The following is a 12,614-nucleotide window of genomic DNA, read 5'->3' on the forward strand; positions in this document are numbered from 1 at the left end:
TATAATTCTTGTTGTAAGAGTTCGACATTGTAAGAGATTGACATGCAGGAATTGATGAAATATGATAAAGCCAAGTAATTACATTAGTTTAGAAATGGTTTAAAACTTGAATCTCCTTTCTTTCATTTGTATGTAGATTTTGCCTTATAACTCTTGTTGTAAGAGATTGACGTGTAGCAAGGTAAATTCAAATAAAATTGAATCTCCTTTGTTGCATTTGTATGCGTCTCTCAAAGTCGTGTTGTGTGGAGCGTTTTAGCTGTTATAGTTTGGAAGTTCAGATCTTTTCGACCTTTTGAAGTTCTATGCATATACTTAATTTCTACGTTTAGCGTCTTGCCTTTCTCACCTTGTATGTCCTCCTTCACCAGGCCTTGTGTATTGCATGGATTACATTGAGAAGAATCTGGATTGGTTGAAGTCCAAATTGGAACCTCTGGAAAAAGGTAAGGTCCTTTCTATGAACGTTTAGCTATTCTCTTGTAACCAGTTTAGATAGTATATACACTAAAACGGGTCATTTCTTTTGCTCATTGCTATTCAAGAAAACTACAAATTTATTTATATACTTGTTTTTTTCTGAAGGTTCAAAAGGTTGTGATAGCTTATTTTTTCTTGCACTTTATTGTTCTTTCTATTGTTAATTTTTCGTTTTTGTATGTTGTCATTTATTGTCACATGAATCTCCTGACAACATCATATTGATTTGGCTCACAAGCATTTTGGCCTCTAAGTAGATGTTATATAGCTTTCTTGTGCTGTTTCTTTCTTTGCTTACCTCTCTGTCTTTGCTTGCGTTTTTTCCTTTTATACGCCACTTATGGCATTTTGAAGTGGAATGATGTATCCGATTTTTCCTATAGGCTGACTTCGGCATCAATAGGATGTTAATATAACTCTCTCTCTCTCTCTCTCTCTCTCTCTCTCTCTCTCTCTCTCCCCCCCCCCCCCCCCAACAAGAAAGAGACGGATAGTGCTCTCGACATCATCAACGAGGCCCTATCGAAGAAGATCACGGCTTAAGAGGCAGATTGTGCCTCTCTCAAAAGCAAAGTGGCCGCACAAGATGAAGAAATCTACAAACTAAAGGAAGAGTGGGAGGACATGCACTTCCCGACCAAGCTTGAAGAAGGAGAAATTCAGCCATCCATGGTAGAAGAGCTGAATACCATTAAGGTGCAAGTGCTCAGCATCCAAGCGGAGGAGGAGAAGAAGGCACGGGAGACCTCTTCATGGGTAGAGGTGCTCCCGTGCACCAAGAAGCAAGTGGAGGAAGCGGACCAATGGATCCAAGTGGCCAAAAAAGGTAAACATGAAATGCCCACTCCCACCTCTATCATCAACATTATAATTGAGGAAGAGCAAAGGAAGAAAGCACGCGCTCTCTACATGTACGAGTCACGAGTGTCAAGGACACCAACAATGTGGACGAGGAAGTGAAAAGCCTCTATGCACGTATGGGAATCATGGAGCCAAAACACACCGGAATGTGGAGCGTGGGCAAGAAAGGAGGAGGTGATGGGGAAACCTCCAAGGAACGTGCTCTAATCATCGTTTCGCTACCATAGAAGAGAGGAAAGACTTCCTTAAAAAGAGGCCTACACTAAAGCAAATAGGGATTTTCTTGGGAGATGATCTTACATTGTCTCAACTCGCATAGATGAAAGAATGCATGCACGAGATTGTGGTTGCAAGAGAGAAGGGAAAACTCGCCTTATATAGAGGAGGCAAAGTGATAGTACTTGACCATTGCACCGCATGACGGTGCGTGACCTATGGGACCAACCTAAAGCTTGTGGTATGGAATTGCAACGGCTTTGTTACGATTGGATGTTGGAGTCTTCAAGGATTACATCAGAGGAAGGGACACCATTTTCTACTTAGAGACACATCAGAGCCCAGAGAGCACACTCCGAGGGTGACTGGGTACAGATGGGAGAGCACATGTAGACAAGTGGCTCGTAATGAGCTCGATAGCAGAGGATCAGGAGGAGCAGCAGTGTTATTTAGGGAGGAGTTACACCCTATCATCCAAGTGGTTTGCAGAGATGAGAGTGCCCACTATATGTGGGTCAAGGTTAGAGCAGAGGAGGAAAGAGCTCTCTACATTGCTATATGTTACTTCCCTCCTAGCACATCTCATTATGCCTCTCCTAAGGGGTAGTTACCATAGATAATACTAGATAGAGGATCTTTGGGAGTTCTCAAGGGATGGAGATGTCATCCTACTTGGGGATTTTATTGCTAGCATAGCATGTCATCAGTCATCTTTCTTTGACACTTCCGAGGAGATGTTGAGAGCTAGAATCTAGAGAGATGGGGCTCTCGAGCAATGTAACATGAAACATTTCGTGGTTTCGGTCGTTTCGGGGTTTCGAGGTTTTGAAACGTTTCGTTTCATAGTATCAAAAACATGAAACGGGTTTCATAAACGACATTAAATCGTATATTAGTAAAATATGATAAATATGTATACAATGTAGCACACATGACTCTAGACTTTAATGTCCACAAGCGAGAGAGAGAGAGAGAGAGAGAGAGAGAGAGAGAGAGAGAGAGAGAGAGAGACGTGCTCATTGCTTAGAAGCGACTTCAAGCGAGCACGATCAAAGAGATATTCAGTGAAAGTTAAAACACAGCCACTAGTTTCATGAATCATAACTGATGCATCATTGATTCATTTAGCAAAGTACTTCTGTTGAACAAAGTTTCTGGAAAAAAAGCCCCAATTTTAAACGTTTCATAAAAAGTGCCTGTCCGTTTCATGCGTTTCGGCAAAACGTTTCATAGGTTTCGGGGTTTCGTCTGCATGAAACTCGTTTTTATGTCACACTGCTCTCGAGGACCTCAGAGGATGTTGAGGAGTTTACAAAGTATGGAAGATATCTGATTGCGATGGGCACAACACATGGATTGGCTATTTTGAATGGCCTTGATAGATACTCCTCTTCAGGCAGTTTCAGTTGCTTCCCTCATAGACATGGTATGAGCACTGTGGATTACGTTTTGGCTCCCACGTCACTTATACCATGCATTTAGGACTTATTAGGCTCTCCTAGACCTGTTGGAGTGTCTGTAGATCATGCTCCAATATCTTTGGCAATAGATTTTACTTACACTATTGGTGGCTTTCATCATGTAGCACATCGCCATCTGAGATACCACTTTTGCAGAGAGGCAAATGGAGTGTTTATAGAAGAGCGGTATAGTCTTCTAAGAGGACAGAACCCCATAGACCCTTTTAGAGCTCAACCAGATATTGACAGAGATGATACATACAGTAGGAGCTACAACTTTTCCCCATAGTTACCTGGAACGGGAAATCGGAACGGGGAATGGCAAAATGCATGAAATGCCATTCCCTCTTTCGGATACTCGCGTCTAAAACATGGAACGGGAATCCGGAATGGAAAATTGGGATGGGAACGGGGAACGGGAACTTGACTGCTTGGCCCTGCCTTTGCTTCGGTTCGTCCTACAGGCCCCTTGGCCCATCAACTACGTCTTTTGCTGCTGCCGACGATGGCCTCACCATGATGATGTTGCTTTGATCGGATGCAAATCACAAGCCTTCCCCCCCCTTCCACACAATGTTTGCTCTTGCTTCCTGCTTACGCTCTCCTATCGGCTGCTCCTTGTACTTTCCACCAGCTGGTTTGCTACGTCATCAAGCTTGTCACAAAAGGAGATTGGATGCTTCTCATGTTGAAGAAAGTCAGATTGAGAAGAATGAAGGGAAAAGAGAGGCTTTACTCAAAGCTCAATATGCGATACTATGGACGTTTCCAGAGCTCACAGAAGATCAACAATGTATCCTTTAGAATGAAGTTGCCAGATCATTGGAGGATACACAATTTTGTTCACGTGGGTCCTTTACGACCTTTCAAGGGACAAGTGCCAGAGTATTTGGTGCCAAAGGAGCAACTAGAGGTAGAAGAGACACATAAAATCCTTCAACCTTAGCAGATCCTAGCACACAAGGAAAGGTATTTGAAGGGAAAGTTGCTTTAAAATACTCGGTCAATTCCAGGAACTATCCTACCTGATGCCAAGTGGATGGAGGACTTGGCAGATACTCCTCATTTGTTAGAGCTTTACATTGGGGCCTTTGGATGGGCAGTGACATTTCCAAGAGTACAAGGTGATAGAGTAAGCAAGTTTGTTGTGGTACCTGCCCTCCTCTTCCTCGGAACAAGAGGAGAGCCACTTCACTCTCCTATCACAGATCAACATTGATTGAGAATAGAGTCGATCGATTATGTCTTTTGACATTTTTAGGAGTACTGAGCTGAGGATACTCTACCTAGTGACTTTTATACTCCTACATACGATATGATTTGATATGAATGGATTGTTGCAACAAAGATGTTTACTCTTTCAAATTGTGTGTTTGTTTGTGTGTGAGAGGTAGAATGTTGTGTGACTGGTTTTAGGGTTAGGGTTTTGCGTCGAGATCATAGACACGATTGATTATTGCATTTGTTTGGCTAGTCACAAAGTCTCCATGCCAATAGCCATAATCCTATTTGCTATGCATTGACTTTCTCTCTTTACAGAGCGCTGATTCTCTTTTCGAAACCTGAATTTCTAATTCTCTCTACCACAAAACTTCTCTGTCTAGAACAGTGCAGAAATTTCTCTCTATACTGCTTCTTTGTCTTTTGGGGGGCGGGGGGGGGGGGGGGGGGACTTATTTGGGCGCCTTGCTTTTTGGAAAGGACCTACCATTGTTGCAGGTCTTATGGGCCTGTAAAAGCACCCTCTAGGGCACTCCTTGTGATTGCATGATCACCAACTCTTGGATTTCAGCCCTCCAACTCTTTGTACGAGAAGAGTTTAATCAGTAAAGAAATACCCAAACGAGGGCATTGAAAGAGGCAATTCAGCGGGGCGACCAACTGTGTGAAGGGGCATCCTGCACCAACATCTTCTCTCTCCCAGTTCAGTTGTTCAAGTTGTTTGAAGTGATAAAGTGTTCCAAGGTCTTGCAAATTGTGGTTTTCTCTGTGTATATTCCATCAAATAACTCATCAGAAGTGATTACACCTTTTATCTCTTTTCACGGTGACTTGATAATGATGAATCTATTGCATTGAGACATCTATATAGTGGTCAGTGAGGTCTTGGATGTGATGGCTAGATAGATCCAGTGTGGATCAGTGATGCCTATAAATTAAAGGCCAGGGTTCCATTAACACTCAGATCATTGTGAGTGGGCTCACACGAGCAGTTGTAACCGACAGCGTGATTGACATAAACAGTACCACAAGGGGTGCCTTCTTAAGGAACCAATCTCTGTGAGTGGGAAGTCTGCTCCAATGTGTCTCATCTCTATTGTTCTCTTTCAGTTCAAGTTTGTTGTTTTTCATATTGTTACTGTTTGTACCCCTTGTGAGGTGACTCGCCAGTTCTCAGCACGACGGGGGGGGGAGGGCAGTTGGGGCAACAAACATAACCGTTGCAGCATTGAGAGACGAAGAAACCAGCAGGTAGCCTCTCTCTCTCTCACAGTCAGAGATCACCAAGCTCATTCGCCAAGACCTGACCCAGCTAGACACCAGGAGGACATGGATACAACCAGCACAAGAACTGGGCACGAAGATGGCTTTCTACAGAGACCACCTTCTCCAGCTTACGGAAGATGGTTTTGTGATGAGACCCAGATACATGGATACCCACTTGTCTCATGGGATACGGTGTGCTATTGGCCAGTTACGCACATCGTCTCACCAGCTGCGGATTGAAACCGGGAGATATAGCGGAGTACCAGCAGAGGCCAGGACATGCCCCTTGTGTGACATGGAACCTGAGACATAGCTGCATTATACATGCCGCTGCCCCGTCTACTACGAAATACGAGGCCGCTTCCATTGCTTGTTCAGAGAGGGTTTTGGACCACTCTCAAGAGTAATGGGATACGAAGATCAAAGATGCCTGGGTCTGTTCTTGCTCGCGCTGCGCAGACACAGAGAGAGCCTGATGAATGGCGAGGCTAACCAGTCTCAAAGACGGATTACAGACTTCTTCAGAGCAGACACGGGACAGCCGCAAGAGCCACTCCCACAGCAGAGCTCCCCCCCCGTCCCACACCAAAGGCACATTGATTGACCGAGCGATTGAACTGGGGAAATCCATGCGCCCACGACTACGCAAGACTACACAGCATCGACGGAGGCTACGTCAAAAGATTCAGAGCACGCTGGCCAGGCATGCACAACTCCCAGTCAGACTACTAACCATGGAGGAAATTGATGAGATCCGCCAACGACCGATGCTAGATCTTTTGTGATTCAGCTATCCCAACTAGCCGCCCATTCTTGCTTAGTTTTTCGGCTTAGCTCACATCGACCTATCTAGAATCCCATAATATATATCTTTGTTTTGTACTGTTGATTAGGTTATTTTGTTACTCTGACTTTGTATCAGATCCACCACCTTGTAACTTTCTGGTCTCATAGGTCACTATGGCCTTTTGAAGACGTTAATATAACATTTCATTTCATTTCTCTCTCTCTCTCTCTCTCTCTCTCTCTCTCTCTCTCTCTCTCTCTCTAATTCTGCGGGCTACAGAGTTGGGGAGATCCAGGAGGCCCAAGATGAGGGGATGCTCCCATATATAAAGGAGGTTACAATAGAGGATGAGATCTATATTTGCGAGTCATGGGAGATGCCCTTTGCAGACTCTGACCATGGAGGACATCGACACGATTAGGCATTGACCGATGCAAGCCATCTCCGGATTCTAATACACATAACCAACATTTTGTATCTTTTCTTGGAGATACACACCCATCTTGTGTTTATGTACCCCTCAAGCTCTTGATACCCACCTTTCTTAGCTCTAGTAGTGTTTCTGTTAGTTAGTTTCTTTTTTTTTAAATCCAAACCTTGTGTCAGATTCACCATGATGTAACTCTTTGGTCTCATAGGTCATTTTAGCCTTTTGCAATTGTTGATATAACATTGTATTTCATTTCATTTCATCTCTCTCTCTCTCTCTCTCTCTCTCTCTCTCTCTCTCTCTCTCTCTCTCTCTCTCTCTCTCGGCGAGATCTAGAAGCCTAAACCAAAAGGCTCTACTTTGCCATAACATACACCTCCAATCTTGGTGGATAGTGGACTCCATCTATGATTGCATACTCAATCTACCAATACATGCTCAAGATAATCAAACATGCCTTCTCATCCACTCATGGAGAATTCATCTCTTTTAGAAAATTTCCATCTCAATGCACTGAGGGGACTTGGTCTTCACAACCCTACAAGAATGGCTTATCTTTCAATCTTCTAGAGGTCATTACACTCAACAATTGGTTGATAAATAACATGTATATACAATGCCAAGGGAATGTCTATAGACAAGTCAATGGGATCTCGATGGGCTTGGCTTGTTCACCTTTATGGTGTAACCTCTACCTCCATTCTCTTGAATTTGACTTTCTAGCCAAAACTCTTACCTCCCCTAACCCGATCCCCATCCTATCTAAGCTAGGGATACCCTACAGAACATCCTACTCATCAATTTTGAAGATCCATCTTACTTATTGGAACACCAAAGGATCTACCCTAGTTGCCTCACTATTGAGGTGGAAAAAGGAGATAGTACAAAAAATTTGAACCTACAACTATCCATTATAAATGGGCAGCTCATTAAACACCTAGCAAAGAAGGAAGAGTGTCTACCATGCACTCCCATCAAGTACATAAAGAGGTCAAGCAATAGACCATCTGATTGGACACACAAAGTCATCATCTCCCAACTCAAGCCCATACTTTTTTGCAACTCACATCCATTTGAAGCCACACAAGACATCAAAGCACTTGTTAATGCCTTTTGTCAAAATGGTTTTGAGAGAGCGAAGCTATGGAGACTTGTTAGGAGATTTCTGCAAGAATGTGCATCATCCTCACATACTTGTCATCACCTCACATTCTTGTCATCACCTCACATTCTTGGACTTTCTAAAAATTGGAGGGCACTAGGACCCCCCTTTTTGAGGGGCCTAGTGCCCCCAAAACGGGCGGATTACTATCCTAGTGTGGGTGGAGGAGGGCCTCTCTCTATCACACACACACCACCACATTTTACCTCTTGAAGTTATGCCTCCCACAATTTGTTTTCCCAAAAATTACTTCTTAAGTGGTACCAAGGTCAAGACTCACAAGGAATAGTTAAAAGGTTCAAAAAACCTTTTAAAATAACCAACTATGCATGGAACCTCCACTCAAGCTTTTCCAGAGACATGAGAGAAACCGCATATATTGAGGTGCAACTCAAAGACTTTTTGAAGAAATGTATGCATGCACATATTCAAGGTCCTAAAACACCAAAAAAAGGGGAAAGCCAAAGGTTGCCAAGCTACCCAACCATATAATATTTAGCATGCACATATTCAAGGCCCTAAAATACCCACAAACAGGAAACACAAAAGGCTGCCAAGCTACCCCGCCTTATAATATTTAGCATTCACATATTCAAAGCCCTAAAAGGCTGCCAAGCTACCCCAACATATAATATTGAAAGGTAAGGCAAAAAGGCTCTCAAATCAGCCCACTTCAACTTTCCTTGGTTCATATACACCAATCCCATTTTTTAGGACGTGTCTCTCTCTCTCTCTCTCTCTCTCTCTCTCTCTCTCTCTCTCTTCAAGAACACCCCCCCCCCCCCCCCCAAGTTGGTGGTTACTTTAGCCCAACTATAACCTCCTTGAGGCCCCACCACTCCCCCCACTTCTTCATAACCCTTCTTGGAATTGAACTCAAGAGGCACAAACACATGCTATAGTATCCAATAGTGAGAAAAAAGAGGACATCACTATAAGCTGCCAAGGGAAATCAGCCACAGACTCACCCTACACTCATAGAATCTTCAAATCAAGTTGGATAATTCTAAGGCTACATTAGGTTGACATCAATAACAAGTAGCACTCTCTTATGACGCCTGCCTTCCACCTTAAAGATTTGACATTCTAGTGTTTCTTTTTTGGGTGATGGTGGCAGGTAACAGGAGAGTCCTTTACCTAATGCATTCACTCGACATCCTACCTCATAAAAGTCTACATCTCATGCATATGGCTCCTCTCTACCCTCTACCCTCTATTTTCCTTTTGTACAAGGCATTAATAGAAATGGCTCAATGGATTTTTGCAAAAAATGGTGTTCTATTGTCTATTATAAATTTCTTCCTTTGAAAGTGATGAAAATGTAGTGTGTAAACTACTCTCTCTCTCTCTCTCTCTCTCTCTCTCTCTCTCTCTCTCTCTCTCTCTCTCACACACACACACACACACATGCCGAGGAGTTAGACATAGCACCATTTTCACAGGAGGCGGAGGAGAGTGGAGGTGGTAGTCATATGTATATCTAGAGTCACAGAGATGCAGAGAGCGCCTTCTAGAGACACCTACCATCGTAGCCACGATGGGGAGGAAAGAGTCACAGCTCACAGATTTCTTCCAGTTGAACACCACCACCGCACTACCCGTCCCACCACGATGGGTAACACTTGGTATTGTTATACCTTTACACAAAAACAAGGAAACCCTATTTTATTTTGGGAAGGTGACCCTAGCCCCATCGAAGCAAGCCTCCATGTCTTCTTTTGGTACACTAGTCTCATGCAAGAGTTTCCTTGCGGTGGCTATTGCACCAAAAAATCCCATCGCCCGCCAAGAAGTAAGGATTGCCACCCTCAAGGGTCAAAGCCAAGAGCTCATTGGGGAGAGTGAGAAACTCAAGCAACGTTTGCGTAAGCTCGAGGATACAAAGGAAGTAGAGAGCCAAGCTTTGCTTGCAAAAGCACACAAAGCTGAAGCCTCCCTCACTAAGATCATTATGGAAGTTTACAAGGAAATCCATGAGGTAACACACAAGAAGATCGACACCAAGATAAAGGCAATTTTACAAGAATGCCAATCACAAAAATTCCTTGGCTTTAAGGTCAAGATTGGGGGCTCCACTTACCATGGTGCACCAACGAGGACACACTCGAAGAAGCAATCGCCAACCTCAATGGAATACATCAACTTGTCAACGTTGAACCTGAAACTGTTTCTTGCATCAAAGACACACATAGGCATGTGTCACCTAAGCATTGTATCCTCGCTCTCAAGGATAGAAGAACGGATGAAGCTACTACGCCAATCTCGCCCTCTCAAGGGAAAAAATCTTTGGATCACCAAGGAATTGCCCACAAATCAATTGAAGGCCAAAGCAAGCAAGCTCAAGAAGATGCACGAAGACTGCAAACAAGGTAAATGGGTAGTCTACCGCGGTGGTAAAGCAATCATCCAAGAGTTTCGAACCCCCAAACCAACTCTCCCCTTAAATGACCCCTCTTATATTTTGTTCTTTCCGTTTCTTTTACCTTCCCGATGGACCCTCAGTCCTTTACTAATATGTATCGATCACATTCCACTTAGAAGGAACCGTCGTAATGTTTGTTTTGGTCCCAATATCTGACCTCCATGGACGATAACTCTCTCTCTCTCTCTCTCTCTCTCTGCGCGAATACTCCTGCGCGAATACTCCTGCGCGCTGCTGCAACCCACTGCACCTGCGTGAGCAGTTCGCGAATACTCCTGCGCGCTGCTGCAACCCACTGCACCTGCGCCAGCAGGTGTATGTGAGTGTGTGTGTGCGTGCGTGTGTGTGGGCAAGAGATTCCTGCACGTTCCTCAGCTTTTGGGCGCCCCTCAGACTGTGTGGTCTGTTCGTCCGTGACCTGCTGTAGCAGTTAGTACTCAGCCCTGCACAGCTTAACCCTACTGTGGGCTCGCCCCCTGTCAGTCATTCAACGACCTGCTGCATCCTCAGCGCCACTACAGTCAAGGCAGTCAGTACAGAACATAACAGTTAAGATTTTGCAGGCTTTAAAATTTGTTCTCTTCCCCTCTTCTTCACAATATGAAGAGAGGGTAGCTACGAAGCCAACCATGTCTTCCCCCATCATCAAGACGCCGACACCGACAAAGAAGACAACGTCCTTCATGCTCACGAATAAGAGGCTTGCACAATTGGAGAAGGACATGAAGGAATGGCGGATGGAGAGAGAAATATGGAAGGAGGAGAAAGCCAACTTCATCAAGCTATGGAACGAAGAGAAGGAGGACATGAGAGCGGAAATCCAAAATCTCAAAGAGGAGAAGGAGAGAAGGGAACGGGAGAACGAGAAGGAGAGGGAGAGATGGAGGAAAGAGCAAGAAGAGATGAAGGCACAAATCGATCTCCTTCATGCTTCCCTCACATCCCTCACCCCCGAGGAAGGAGAGATTAAAGGGGAGGCTAAGGAAGCCCTCAAGGAGGAGATCACCAAAGCCCTCACCGCAAGCATTGAGGACAAATTAGAGGCCACCAAAGAAGGATGGGTCGAAGTAGTCAAAAAGAACATCAAGAAGGTAGCAAGAGAGGAAGCCCAAAAAGATGAAGTACTCATCGTACACACAACCATCGAAGAGGAGAAGATGCGACAAGCTCGCCGTCTCAATGTGCGAGTGACCGGCATCAAAGAAGAAGAAGGGTCTACACCCGAAAGCGATGGGAAAGCTTTATGCAAGAAAGTGGGATACAAGGAAGAAGAGATCCCTTTCTCCAAAGTTTGGAGAGCCGGCAAAGATCCAAAGAAAAGAGCTCTCATCCTCCAATTCGCCTCCGAGGAGTCTCGAACTTCCTTCCTCCGAAAGAGGGTCATCCTGAGAGGGATCGACGGCCCACCGATTTATCTAGATGATGACCTCACAAAGATGCAACAAGATCACCGTCGCGCGTGCATGCCTCGAGTCCACCAAGCCCGCAAAGAAGGGAAGAAGGCAGTATATCGGGATGGTAGGGTTATCATTGATGGCAAGACCATCGCATAGGGACTCGCGGCCTGTGGGACACACGAGGAGATTCATGTCACGGTTTGGAATTGCAATGGAGACTTATGGACACACCCAGAGAGACTTGAGGAGGTGATGAGAGGTCGAGACATCATTCTACTTACAGAGACACACGAGAGCCCGGAGAGAGGGTTACCACGGATACATGGATTTCAGTGGGAGTCTCTACATCGAGGATGTATGCGCCAGCACACCACTCGCGGCTCAGGAGGAGTGGCCATACTCTTTAGATAGGGGCTTCACAGCAGACTACAGATTGTTGCCCGGGACCCACAGGCCCGCTACATGTGGATTCGCCTCGAGCTCTCACGAGACAGGATCGTCTACATTGCCCTTTGCTATTTTGCTCCCACAGGCTCCAGATTCGCCCCTATTGAGCAGGAGTCACCGTACGCATGCCTCACGGAGGAGATTATGGAGTACTCCACACTGGGTGAAGTCTTCCTTATGGGAGACTTCAATGCTCGTACACGCAGTGAGCAGTGTGAGACATATGACCATGAGGACCCAGAGACACTACACACTCTAGATGAGGAGGCTACTAGGAGAGACACAGCAGACAGAGCTCCAGTCACAGCTTATGGACGACATCTACTTCGACTTGGCTCCCAGCACCGTCTCGTTATTTATAACGGGATGGTCCAGTGGCCCACCTCAGGGGGCCTGACTTGTATGCCACATGGAGTTGCAGAAGGAGGGGGGAGTACAGTCGACTATATTCTGGGACCCAGGGAG

The 12,614-nt window shown here is 45.0% G+C and overlaps 1 protein-coding gene across 5 annotated transcripts in view; it reads left to right on the forward strand.

Annotated features, from left to right (window-relative positions):
• LOC147440462 (GPN-loop GTPase QQT1-like) overlaps positions 1–12,614 on the forward strand; it is a 138,788-nt gene that overhangs the window by 69,461 nt on the left and 56,713 nt on the right. For all 5 annotated transcript variants that reach the window (XR_015190406.1, XR_015190407.1, XM_086530206.1 and 2 more), the window contains exon 6: positions 372–446. Coding sequence is in view for 3 of the 5 variants with exons in the window: in XM_086530206.1 (XP_086386332.1) it covers positions 372–446 (75 nt within the window). In the remaining 2 variants the exon portion in view is untranslated. The remainder of the gene's footprint in view (positions 1–371; positions 447–12,614) is intronic.

This window comes from Adiantum capillus-veneris, chromosome 15, assembly GCF_014529385.1.
Source record: "Adiantum capillus-veneris isolate H3 chromosome 15, ASM1452938v2, whole genome shotgun sequence".
Classification (NCBI taxonomy): domain Eukaryota; kingdom Viridiplantae; phylum Streptophyta; class Polypodiopsida; order Polypodiales; family Pteridaceae; genus Adiantum; species Adiantum capillus-veneris.